This window comes from Xenopus laevis, chromosome 2L (assembly GCF_017654675.1).
Source record: "Xenopus laevis strain J_2021 chromosome 2L, Xenopus_laevis_v10.1, whole genome shotgun sequence".
Taxonomy (NCBI): Eukaryota; Metazoa; Chordata; class Amphibia; order Anura; family Pipidae; genus Xenopus; species Xenopus laevis.
The window spans coordinates 152521812-152535824 of NC_054373.1; the positions used below are offsets into that span (position 1 = coordinate 152521812).

At 39.2% G+C, this 14013-nt stretch overlaps 2 protein-coding genes across 4 annotated transcripts in view; one reads left to right on the top strand and one right to left on the bottom strand.

The window, feature by feature from the left end:
- ppp1r1a.L (protein phosphatase 1 regulatory inhibitor subunit 1A L homeolog) overlaps positions 1 to 2818 on the top strand; it is an 84501-nt gene extending 81683 nt beyond the window's left edge. For 2 of the 3 annotated variants that reach the window (XM_018244898.2, XM_018244897.2), the window contains 2 exons: positions 413 to 521; positions 2209 to 2817. In XM_018244898.2, the coding sequence (XP_018100387.1) occupies positions 413 to 492 (80 nt within the window). In that variant the 3' untranslated portion in view covers positions 493 to 521; positions 2209 to 2817. 3 annotated transcript variants of the gene reach the window in all.
- Positions 2819 to 6615: 3797 nt separating this feature from the next.
- Positions 6616 to 14013, bottom strand: part of adam28.1l.L (ADAM metallopeptidase domain 28, gene 1 like L homeolog) — a 54708-nt gene continuing 47310 nt past the window's right edge. Inside the window, exons 16-18 of the transcript XR_001934282.2 lie at positions 11674 to 11736; positions 10530 to 10580; positions 6616 to 7757 (exon numbers count right to left, since the gene is read on the bottom strand). The gene's annotated coding sequence lies outside the window, so the exon portion shown is untranslated. The remainder of the gene's footprint in view (positions 7758 to 10529; positions 10581 to 11673; positions 11737 to 14013) is intronic.

Below are 14013 nucleotides of genomic sequence, written 5' to 3' on the forward strand. Positions count from 1 at the left end.
TGCGAATTTCCCTTGAAATTCACAAAACGGCGAAAAATTTGCTTGTATTTGACGCCGGCATTTCGTTTTTGGACGCTGGCGCAAATTCGTTGTCGAGAAAACGGACTCTGCAAATTTGCGCGTGGCAAATAAATTCGCCCATCACTAGGCACCACTTGACCATTCCATCCTACCTCAATGGCCACTTAACCTTTTTGATGATATAGATGGTTTGAGTGCTGGACAGAGGGCAGCCTCTGCCATTAAGTGTGTCTTCTCCTGCTCCAACCCTGTCACAAAATGATAAATGCTTTGAATATATATAAAAAGCTACTAGGACTGCAAGTTAGAAATACTGTAATGTCCAGCATTCATGTATCTTCATGGAAGGCAGTCAATTAAGTATATTTATGTATATCTTTTATGTTTTCAGGTCATGTGTCTGATGGGAATATGCAAATATGTGAGCCAAAAAAACAGAACAGCCACATATCTTTCATAGAAGACAAATAGGTCTGGAAAAGCAGAAAAATTGTCATTGAGTAAGTACGACCATTTAAAAAGATTTCTTATTACAAATAAATATGAGGATAATATAGGTGAAACGTATGGCGAGAATGAGCCTAGAGGAACTTAAAACCCTCCAAAGAAGAGATTCAGGAAGCATACCTTCAGCTCTGGATAATAAAGGGTGAAATAACTGGACATGGCTTGTATGGACCAGGGGTGTGGCCTGATTTGTGGCCCAAATGCAATTGCATCTGTAACAATATGAGGAAAGAGAACAGTTAAATAGAGGGGAGGAAGGAAAGTTGCAAAAAGGTTAAAAGAATAAAGGAAACTATTCCAGATATATAATTATAGACAAATACAAGAGTTCTCTGCACTCAACCCATTATCAATATATTTAAGACAGCGACATTTTGTGCATACTGCTACTGAAAAATGCCTTACCCTTTAAACAAAACAGGGATTGTTTGTCCATATATTGCAATATATTTAAGCTGGCCAACTACGTCAAAGTCATCCCATATCTGGCCAGTCCTACGCTTAATTTTCATCTGATTCATTAAGAATTCTATTGCTTCATTATACATTTTACAAAGGATATATAAATAGCATTTCATTTGTATTTCCCGCTATATCCTGTGAAATGTAGAAGGGTACATTTCAAAAGAAGTGCCATCTTCCCAGGATCAGGGGGAAAAATGTAATTTGGGGCAGACTCCCAGTGAATGAGGCTTTCCTTGTAAATTTGGATTTGGAAAGGGCTTATCTGCTAAGTAGTAAGTTGTCCCAAGATGCTCTAACCAGCAGGAACTGCTTAAACAATAAACCAGGCAGGTGGGATAACTCTTCGTCAATCTGTAGATTTATGGCCAGAGATTTCCTACTCTTATCCAGCTTTAAATGGAGCATCCAGATGCATTATACCTTCTCCCATAGTGTAACATTCTGAAACTGAGTCTTCCATATCCTTTGTAGGCCATTGAAACAGTCCAGTATAGTATGCGCCAAAAAGGTTCAGTATCTTTAGTTTTTACACCATTTGGCATGGTTTGCCATTATTAGTTAGTAATATCCAGTTATGGTTTCTAACATTTTTTCTACCTTTTTATTTACTATACTGCATTATGTTTTGTTCAGTTTGGCATGCAGGAGTGGGTAGAAGAGGAGTATAAATATGTAGTGAGTTGTCCCAAGGTGCTGTAACAGCAGGAACTGCTTAAAACAATAACCCAGGCAGGTGGGCCAACTCCTCATTTCATACAGTAGGAATCCTACTCAGGTGGCAATACACTATTAGATCAGCTCACCAAACAAGCTGATCTTAACCCGGTATGTCCACTAACGGCTATCGGAAACAGTGGTGCGAAAAGGGCACAGACGGGTCTCAGGACCGCATCAACTATCTGATGCGGTCCTGGATCGCAGAAAAAAATCAAACTTCCCCGATCAATATCTGCCTGATTTTTGTCCATATATCTAACGGGAGGACCCCTTTGGGAGCCCCCACACACAGGCAGATAGCTGCTGAAACAGTCTAAAGGACCAATATCTACAGCTTTAATCTGCCCGTGTATAGCCACCTTTATTCGGCTTTGAGTGGAGCATCCAGACACATTATACCTTCCATCATAGTGTAACACTCTGAAACTGAATTCATAAATGTGATGTTATAGATTTTACATCTTTAATGTTTTTTTTTATTTTTCATTTTTGCACCAGGTATGAAAGAAGGGTGGAGGAAAACCCCAGCTCAGTACCGTGGGTTTATAACACATAAAGAATTGTCAGCTCCCTCCTTAAAAAAATTAATTTTCCTTACCTCTCTGCTACTGGGAATCTGGAGTCTGCACTGAGTTATGAGCAATAAACTGCAGGCTTCTCTGGAAGCAAAGAAGTTCAAGAAAACATTGCTTTGTGTTTGATATCTTGCCTCTGTACTGTATGTCTTATAGGGAAAGTGTGTGTGTATATGCAGAAAGCCAAACTGGCTGCTGCTCTGCCAATTAGTGTGTTAGCCCTTATTAGCCCTCAGGATGAGACTGGAGGATATAACATGTGAATATAATAAAATCATTTGTTTTTTTTTGGGTTTTGCTTAAAAGAAAATTTAACTTGTGTCTGTAAAACATATCTAGGCCCAACGAAACTTGTAGATTAATATACACTGTACCTAGAAAGATAAATCTTCAGCTTACACAAAAGTCACCTGCAATACCTCAAATAAAATGAAGGATCACTTACACAAAATGTGCCACACTGATGTACAACTGGAGCACCTGTATTGGTAACATTCTAATGTCAAATTCTTAATAAAATGGAGGAAACGTTTCACCTGCTATTTCAGTGCTTTATGTTCTGAGTCGTGTTGCGTGTACTGAATTAATTTCTATTCTTTGTTTCCATTGTCATTAGTATCACATACTATGTATCGCATATGTAAGAATACCGGTATTGGACCTGTTATGCAGAATGCTTTGGACCTTGGGTTTTCTGGATAAGGGGTCTTTTCTTAGTTGGATCTCCACAGGATCTCTACGGGAGATGGTCTTCCCATAATTTGATGCTTTCAGGATAGTGGGTTTTTGGATAATGGATCCCATATCTGATATAAGTAAAGGCAGGAGCACCGAATTAGGCATGGTCCCATCTATCAGTATCCAGGCCTGGACCTTTGGTCATTCTGGTATTTGCCATAATTTACAGATTGCCAGCCCATGCCTGTGGATGTGCCATCCTTGCTGGGGATTTGGACAAACTGGTAGACTGGACAGCTAAGCGTCAGATTAAATCTTGATAAATGTAATGTTATGAAAAAAATGCAGCCTTTTCTACCCTTAATGGGACTGATGTGGGCCAATCAATAAAGGAGAAGGACCTGGGGCACTTGTGGATAAGTCAGTGCCAGTCAGCAACAGAAATGGCCAGCAACATTATATACTGTATTAAAAGAGAGCATTGATTCATGGGAGGAAATATACATTTTTATTTTATACAAAACACTGATAAGATCTCATCTATAATATGCTGGGCAGTTTTGGTCTCCAGTGCTCAGATGGGATATTATTAAAATATAAAGAGTCCAAAGAAGCGCACTAAGCTGATAATGGATATTGAAGGTGTGAATCATGAAAATTTGGCCAAGCTGGGAATGTTTACACTGGAGCAGATATGATAACTATGTAACCCCATCTTTTCCACCCCCTGTGCCATAGGATATACACTATTAATTTCTTACCATCCACAGGCCCTGAATCCCCTTTACTAATCGAATGACTACAGGGAATTTCTCTCAATGACAGTGCCTCCCAAGTGGGATCTGTGGATACACCTATGGGTAGGGTTGCCACATTTTCTGGAAAAATATACTGGCCTTCCTATGTATTTAACTTTTTCCATATTAATAAAATTGGGATCAACCATAATTTTTACCGACTAGGCCAGTAAAATACCAGCCAGGTGGCAACCCTACCTACGGGTGATCCCACTAGGAAACAAATGATTAACCACACCATTGCAGTAAAACAAATATAACTTTATATAACTGACAAAGTAAAATACAATCACATATTAATAACCCCTGCCCTGGGGATCCTGGCACAGTCCTTATCAGGCAAAGTCCCCCACTCCACTCCAGGTGGATAAAGATAGTCACCGTCACTTTCCCCAGGTAGCGCTGCCTGCACAAATACCTCTCCTGAAGGAATGGGGTAGTTGCTCCCATGTGGCAGACACACGAACAATGCCTGCTATCAAAGAGGGGACGCACGCTGGAACCTTTCAATACTCTCCCTTAGGCAGATTCACCTGGGCAGAGCTGCTGCAGGCATCCACAGCATTTCCACGTCCTCAAGCCGGGCTCTTAAGCTTTTGAAGCTGAGCACACAAAGCTTGCTTCAATCTTCAGGGCACAGCTCCCAGCACTATTCACAGTGTGAGCACAACAAAGCCTGGAACCCATCTATAGCTAGCTCCTGTCACATTGTCTCAACTGCCTCCGAGCTCTAAACCCTCCTGGTTGAACTCGCCAGGCTTGGTGCCCCATACCCCAAGCCTCCAAGGGCCTCTCACTTTCTCAGGCCCTTACATCTTTGCTACAGTCCCTGCACTCCCGACTGGAATGAAACCAGGAAGTAGTCTAAACCCGAGCACATGGCAGCTCAGTTATTTCAAGAAATAGCTCAACAGTGACACCTTCTGGCCAAATCTGGAATTTGCCAGGGCACACTGCACTGGGACAAAGGACTCATTCCCACTCCCTTAACTAATTCAGGTCCTGGACTTAGCTGGCCACAGCAGGGGATTTTCAACCGTGCAGGATTTTGAATACCATAGGGGTGTCTAATAAAAGGGCAGCCAAGTATGGAGGTTTACTTTGAAAGCAGCAAGTTAAGTTGCAGGTAATACCTAGTCCCTTTGTAAAATGTATAATGAAGCAATAGAATTCTTAATGAATCAGATAAAATTGAGCATAGGACTGGCCAGATATGGGATGACTTTGACGTAGTTGGCCAGCTTAAATATATTGCAATATATGGACAAACAATCCCTGTTTTGTTTAAAGGGTAAGGCATTTTTTAGTAGCAGTATGCACAAAATGTCGCTGTCTTAAATATATTGATAATGGGTTGAGTGCAGAGGACTCTTGTATTTGACTATATGTATTTTGTGGTCACAGCCTCATTGCACCCCCGCCTAATGGTTTTAAAAAATAGTGGTGAGCACAACTTTCCCTTGTTTGTTATAGTTTATACAGGAGCAGTGACCAGCTATATGTTGTAGCTCCCACCCTTCCCAGCTATAGTCAGGTGATCCCACTGGTGTCTAATAAAAGGGCAGCCAAGTATGGAGGTTTACTTTGAAAGCAGCAAGTTAAGTTGCAGGTAATACCTAGTCCCTTTGTAAAATGTATAATGAAGCAATAGAATTCTTAATGAATCAGATAAAATTGAGCATAGGACTGGCCAGATATGGGATGACTTTGACGTAGTTGGCCAGCTTAAATATATTGCAATATATGGACAAACAATCCCTGTTTTGTTTAAAGGGTAAGGCATTTTTTAGTAGCAGTATGCACAAAATGTCGCTGTCTTAAATATATTGATAATGGGTTGAGTGCAGAGGACTCTTGTATTTGACTATATATATATATATATATATATATATATATATATATATATATATATATATATATATATATATATATATATATATAAAACAAACAAGGGAAAGTTGTGCTCACCACTATTTTTTAAAACCATTAGGCGGGGGTGCAATGAGGCTGTGACCACAAAATACATATAGTCAAATACAAGAGCTCAACCAACCCATTATCAATATATTTAAGACAGCGACATTTTGTGCATACTGCTACTGAAAAATGCCTTACCCTTTAAACAAAACAGGGATTATTTGTCCATATATTGCAATATATTTGATCTGGCCAACTACGTCAAAGTCATCCCATATCTGGCCAGTCCTATGCTCAATTTTATCTGATACATTTTGAAACAATTTTTATACATTTTACAAAGGGACTAGGTTTTACCTGCAACTTACTTGCTGCTTTCAAAGTAAACCCCTATACTTTGTAAAATGTATAATGAAGCAATAGAATTCTTAATGAATCAGATAAAATTGAGCATAGGACTGGCTACATATATATCAGGAATGTATTGCTAATGCCTGGGTCAAGCCTGGACTGGGAGTTAAAATAAGCCCTGGCATTACAAGTACACAGAGGCCCACACAACCCCCATCAGTCCACTTAATTGTGACTTTCAATGGCATCTTACAGCAGCCCCTCTGGCATTTGCCAGAACCCACAGATTGCCAGTCTGGGCCTGACAAGGAATGACTGGTGCTTAGAATAGGCAGTGATTGCACTATAACAATGTGGTAGGTAGCCGTAGCAGTTTGATGTTTCAGAAAGTTTGTGCCCAAGCAGTTGAAGGGTGTTAGCATCAATTGGGGGTCATTGGCTTTGGCCAGCCAGCTGTCTTAGTGTTAAAAAATACTTTCGTATGTGCGTTTATTATTACTGCCCAACAAAATTGCTATTTCACCATCCTTTACCCATGTCTCGTGTGCCAGTTCCGTATCCTCTTTTCAATATATTCCACAGACCAACTTGATAAAACGAGAGTTTATTGAAAGTTACAGTGTATAAAATATAAAACGTTTTACAAAACAGTAAAAGGAGCCTTTGGCATAAAGGTGCACATGTAATAAAAATATCTAAAGTCTGATTTCTGCAGTCGTTGGCACTGGATTTACAGTGAATCTAACTGGTACTAAAATTGGAACTAATGGGATGACAAACAACAGGATTGTAAAGGACTAACCACATGGCACACAACAATAGATAGCTCACGCACGCCCCTCAATACCCAGCTCTCGCTCATTCTCACACTTCCCTACACTATCCTCTATTGACATAAACTATTTATATATGTATTTACAGTACAGAAAGTGGAAGGAAATGGTTCTCTTTCTAGAACCATAGAAAAAGAGACAATAAGAAATGGCAGATACCCATAATGTCCTGAGAATTCCTTTCTGCACGAAAGAGATAGGTGGACATGTAGTGACTCATGCTGTACTGTGGTCCCTTGAGCAATAGAATGACAATTTTCTCCCAAGGTGCACTGCTTTCAAGGATTCTGAGTGCAGATCTATGGTCTGCTGCTGCCATCCAGTGGAAACATTGGTGGTTAAAGGCCAACTAAATACCTCTTTCCACATGCCACCACTACTAATATTCAATATGAATGGGGTGTTTTGACTGCTTCCTTTCTCTGCGATCAAAACACTCCATTAACCTAAGTGTATTCATTCAGCAGTATAAAGTAAATATACAGTATTAGAATTAAAAATTAAAAAGACAATATCAGAATATCACACAAAGATCATTTAAAATATATTTGGTTCCTCACCCAGCCACATGGGAGGAGGCCACAGCAGCAACAGAAATGGCGGCACCTGATAATGACGTATATAAACTATAGATCAGTCAAGTCTGAGCGTCTCAGGTACAAAGATTCTTACCCAACACCAAATAGTAAAACAAATAAAAGCACAATCCTTCTCTACAGGCTCACACCACAGTACCAGTACTCCCAAAACACTGTTCAGAGATGTTCAGTGACTTAGCCACAGCTAGAGAGGTGCATGCTGACTCTTCATGGTCTAAACCGCTGAGCAGTAGGTTAATACCCACAATCTCTTTTGTGGCATTGTCCATCTTAATTCCTCACTGGGGGCTTCAGCGCCTGAAATAAAAATCAGATCACGTTGTAGTAGTCCCCTAGGTCACTATAGGGCCCCTTTATTAGTAATGATTATTATAAAACTTGATGTGTAGGTGTAAACTTGATTCATTTCAGCCATTTCAATGCCACAAGATGTAACGAGCACATTTTGGTAAATTAGAGAACTGCACTTGCTGCAATTAGATCTTTGTGTAAGTCAATACAGAACTTTTTTGTAGATGTAGGTCTAAATACAAAACATTCTTGCAGGTGTAGGTCTTAATACAAAACTTTCTTGTAGGTGTAGGTCTAAATACAGAACTGTTTTGTAGGTGTAGGTCTAAATACAGAACTTTCTTGCAGATGTAGGTCTAAATACAGAACTTTATTGTAGGTGTAGGTCTAAATACAGAATTTTCTTGTAGGTGTAGGTCTAAATGCAAAACTTTCTTGTAGGTGTAGTTCTAAATGCAGACCTTTCTTGTAGGTGTAGGTCTAAATACAGAACTTTCTTTTAGGTGTAGTTCTAAATACAGAACTTTCTTGTAGGTGTAAGTCTAAATACAGAACTTTCTTGTAGGTGTAGGTGTAAATAGAGAATTTTCTTGCAGGTGTAGGTCTAAATACAGACTTTTCTTGCAGGTGTAGGTCTAAATACAGAACTTTCTTGCAGGTGTAGGTCTAAATACAGAACTTTCTTGCAGGTGTAGGTCTAAATACAGAAATTTTTTGTAGGTGTACAGGTGTAAATACAGGACGTTCTTGTAGATGTAGGTCTAAATACAGAACTTTTTTGCAGGTGTAGGTCTAAATACAGAACTTTCTTGCAGGTGTAGGTCTAAATACAGAAATTTCTTGTAGGTGTACAGGTGTAAATACAGGACGTTCTTGTAGATGTAGGTCTAAATACAGAACTTTCTTGCAGGTGTAGGTCTAAATACAGAACTTTCTTGCAGGTGTAGGTCTAAATACAGAAATTTCTTGTAGGCGTACAGGTGTAAATACAGGACGTTCTTGTAGATGTAGGTCTAAATACAGAACTTTTTTGTAGGTGTAGGTCTAAATACAGAACTTTCTTAAAAAAGTTTTAAAGGTACCAGGAGCGTTTTTTTGCCGCCCCTGGAAACCTCTCCGGCGTTGCTGCCTGAGGTGAGCGTCTATATCTCACCTTGTAGATATAGGTCTAAATACAAAACGGTTTTGCAGGTGTAGGCTGAAATACAGAACTTCAGCTCCTTTATCAGAAGGCACCGAAAAGTCTCCTTGTTGTAACAATGTTAAGTGCAGGTAACCCTCTTAGGGGTTTAATCAGAGTCTATTCACTTACTGTATAGTAGTTAATTAGAAAGTAGCATTTGGGCCCCACAGAGAAAATATTTAAGGGCCCCTGCACATTTAGGGAATAAGGCATTTTTTTCAGAAGTGCAACTGGCACAAATTAATAAAGCTATAGCAGACAGGTAGTCTATGTGGGGTGAGACGACCACAGCACTCATTACTTGGCTCCAAGAAATTATATTGTGCCTTTATTTAATTAAAGGAATTCTGTCTTGATTTTTTTGGTTTACTTTATATATCTAAATTACATTACATTACAAATAATTCACTCTACCATTTAATATTTTATTCTTGAACCAACAAATGTATTTTTTTGAGCTGTAATATTGGTATGGTGACAGCAATCATTGTACCCGATTCTGAGCTTTGCGAAGGAGCCAGCACTTCCTGATGGAACTGCTTTGAGACAGCTATTGTTTCATCCCCTACCCATTGTATTTTACTACGATCTAGGTTGTGCTCCCTAGGTTGTTCCTCCTGCTGAATGATTTGTTTTGCATTGCGAAAGGTGCACCCTAGCCTCACCTAGTGGTAGACATGAGAATAGCACCAAAGCAGGAAAAAAGCTTGGGTGCTATTCTTATGGCTTCCACTAGGTGAGCTAGGGTGCCCCTTTAGCAATGCAAACAATGCTGGGGAGGAAAGGGAGGGGGTGATATCCCTCCAATTTACAGTGTAGCAGTAAAGAGTGATTGAAATTTATCAGAGCACAAGTCATATGACCTGACGGCACTTGGGAAACTGACAATATGTCTAGCCCCATGCCAAATTTCATAATTAAACAGAAAAACATCTGTTTGCTCTTTTGAAAAACGAATTTCAGTGCAGAATTCTGCTGGAGCAGCACTACTAACTGATGTGTTTTCCCACAGTATCTCTTTAGGTTGCTCTGCGCCTGGGAAGTTTTAGTGAAGTTCATAAGCAGATCAAGACTAGAGGTACAAGCAGCATCTTCTCATTTTGAATTATCATTGTAGTGGTGTATAAAATCTTGTGGTTCCTGCCAACCATAGTGTATATGAGAGTGTAGCAGATGGTGTGGAGTATTTCCATGGTACATTGACTTTTTAAAGGATAAGTAAACCTTTAAAATAAGTGAATGTAAAATTGATGAGAGTGTCATTCCAAGCACTTTTGCCATCTACATTCATTATTTTTTTTTTTTTATTCCGAGATATTAAGGGATACATGTGCTGTTAATATGAATGATCTCCTGACAACTTCCTTGATTACTTGGTGGTCAGACTGGTCAGAAACTGACCAGCAGGTGGCGCTGTTGTAACAAAATTCATTCATATTAAAAGTATGTGTATCCCTTAATATCTTGGAATAAAAAGAAAAAAAAAATGAATGTAAATTACAAAAAGTGTTTCGAATAGCACTCTCATCAATTTTACATTCACTTGTTTTAAAGGTTTACTTATCCTTTAACTTTAAAAGAGCACATAGATTTACCTTTGGTGGCGAGAAGGAGGCGCTGGTTTAGCAGAAGGTGACAGTTGGTTTCTGAAATACCCAAAATGAAAGCAAATAAATACAAAGCAGTTGGAGTGATTGAAATCATCAGCCCGTCATAATCCAACTGTGTTTAGAGAATCACTCATAGGCAGCCAGCCAAACGGGAAACTTGATGGCCCCCTACTCTACATGTGCCGATTGAGGTCATTAAACAACTTTAGAAAAGGTTGGACTACTTTTATAGTTATTCTCCTAACTGGTCCATAAAATGATCAATTGGATCAGTGCAATGTGCCGACTGATGGGCCACATGTAAAGCAGTAACATCTTACATTTAGTTTTGGTTCAGGTTGAGGAGATGCTGTAGTCTGTAAATTTTTTAAAAAAAAGTATTATACACATGCATTTGAAGTAGAACTGCCCTGGCAGCAAAGAAGAGCATTTGTATCATAAAGGTATTTTCTGAAATTTAGGGGATCATGCTGCCTTTTTTACTTCCAGCTCTTGGGCTGCTCTCCTTCTCCTCTCCTTGCAGAGGGGCAGAGTTTAATATTGACAGACAGAACTTGTTGCTATTCTCTCACAACATGGAGCTACACATGCCATTTCAGTCAGTAGAACTGATGACTGATGCAGCACTGGCTAAATGGAACAATATGGCAGCCCAGTAATGTGGAGACTAGCAAATCCAGCCATAATATAGTCAGAAATGCAATGCACACTTGTCTATTACCAATTCTTTTGATATACTATATGGGATGCTAAAAGCCAGCAGTTGTTTCCTTGAAACAATGTTTAATGTACTTTTGTGGTTCAAGTCCCTATTTAGATATTGATTCCTTGTTGAGGGCCCCCGTACCCCATAACCCAGAAAACATTGCTAAAAATAAATGTATACAGAACAGCTAATAAATGTTCACCCCAAATCCCACTCTAGCTGGATTAAATCATAGGGTTCCTAGAGGTGCAAATAAGCATTGTCCTCAAATTATACCCTAAATGTCCATAAGACTGAGCCCCCCCATCCCCACCCCAACTCCTGCTCCAAGGACTCCCCCAGAGAGGCCAGTCTCACAATATTGGAATCACAGCCTTGAATAAAGGAATATCTTACTCTATGAACCAATGTGTTTTTATTTACCACAGAATACTGACGCGCCTGGTAACCAACTCGGCTGGATGGTCAAGACTTGTCTGTAGCAGGCTGTAAGGAAACATTATCAGTCAGTTACTGCTTTGTGGGGAAAAAATCTATTTGCTACAAAGTTTAGACAGAAACCATTCAAAATCATAAGGGCAATTTTATAAACCTTGCTTTAATCAGGTCTGGACTGGGATTCAAAAATAGGCCCTAGTGCAGAGGCCCAACAAAACCCCTCCAGCCCATTAAATAATGACTGTCTAGGACAGTGGTCCCCAACCAGTAGCTCATGAGCAACATGTTGTTCCCCAACCCCTTGGATATTGCTTCCAGTGGCTTCAAAACAGGAGCTTATTTTTGAATTCCAGGCTTGGATGCAAGTTTTGGTTGCACAAAAAAACAGTTGTACTGCCAAATAGAGATTTCTTTAGGTTGCCATTTTGCTTTTTTGTGGAGTATTGAGCCGATGTGGGAGAAGTTCAGAAATAGAAGTTACAGCTTCCCATAAATGTATGTGGTATTTACACAAACAAAACCTTATTCCACCGTAAAATACTCACACATACATGTGTCACCAACAGTAGTGGGAAAGGCTAATGCCATTATGGTTCTCTGCTGTGGCTTTTGGTCTTTTCGCTATTGTTCATGTCACATAGTTAATGTGTGGTTTTCTGGGCTGTAGATGTGCTGGGTATAGGAGTTTTTCTAGAAACTTGTTTGTATGCCTCACAGTTGCTGGGAACTTCCACTGCCCTTCTTAAGCAAGGGCCCCTATGTGCCCCCCATGAACAGCCGTGCATTGGATAAATAGCCAAGGGTGCTTTGTTTAAAGGATAAGTAAACCTTTAAAACAAGTAAATATAAAATTGATGACATTTTGCAATGTACATTCATTATTTATTTAGTTTTTATTCCAAGAGATTAAGGGATACATGTGCCATTAACATGAATGAATTTTGTTACAACAGCGCCAGCGCCCTTCTGACCAGTCTGACCACAGTAGTCAAGGAAGTTGTCAGGAGAAAGAAAGAGGCTGCTCTGATGTTCTTCTGCTTAGGAAAGATTTTAAAAAGGTTTCTATTTTTTATCCTAAGCAGAAGAACCTCAGAGCAGCCTCTTTCTTTCTCCTGACAACTTCCTTGAAGACTTGGTCAGACTGGTCAGAAACTGACCAGCAGGTGGCGCTGTTGTAACAAAAGTCATTCATATTAACGGTACATGTATCCCTTAATATCTTGGAATTAAAAGAAAATAAATAATGAATGTAAGTCAATCAATCAATTTTACATTCACTTATAGGAAAGATTCACTTATGTTAAAGGTGTACTTATCCTTTAAAAGATGATATTTGCAAGTCACCAACAGTTTCTGGAAAGCTGCTGGTCCTGGCGGAAAACAATAGTGATTATTCATAGGACCCCAAAAGAATGGTCAGTCTACTTTGCATTAAGCAGCTACAAACAAATGATAACATTGACACAAATGTATATGGAACAGCTCCCAAATGTAGATGTTAAAGGACAAGGAAAGTTTAAAATAGAATAAGGCTAGAAATGCTGTATTCTGTATACTAAACATAAGCATGAGCTTACTGCACCACAAAGCCTAATCAAACAAATGATTTATGCTTTCAAAGTTGGCCACAGGGGGCTGTCATCTTGTAACTTTGTTAAACATCTTTGTCTGACCCTGACCCTGCACATGCTCAGTGTGGTCTGGGCTGCTTAGGGATTGTCATAAACAAAGCTGCTTGAATTCTGCATGGCTGGTAAGTAAGGCAGGGGCTCCCCCTACTGTTCATAAGTATGATTGTTTCTCTGCTCAGCAGTTAGGGACTATCTGACAATTCCTATCCACTGCAGTAAATGAAAGAGAATTTCACTGCGTACAGTCAGGTTTCTTATAAAAACGGTACACATTTTTTAATTGAGGTATATTGGAGATAGGTTTCTTTTTCATTAAAGAAAGTAAAAATTGGATTGTATTTGTTTGCCTTTCCTTGTCCTTTAAAGGGGCAGTATACACCTAATGCACTTGTTAAAACATGTACTGAAAATACATTATTTAAATTTTATTAATAAATGCATATATTCTTTAAATTCATATTATAAAGTAGCAATGGAGAATTGTTTTGCTTTTCAGGCTTACTATCTGCCATGAGGTTGGATGTGTTAATGTAACTAGAGATATGAGCTCTGTAACTGCTTTGGTTTACAGATGAACAGAAGTCCATTGTGCAGGGGAGTAATCTGTGCGCTGGTAATGGGATTATCTACTTCGCAGGAATCAGGAAGTTTGAAATTGCTCTATTTGATCTGTTTAGCTTTAGTATGTTCAGCA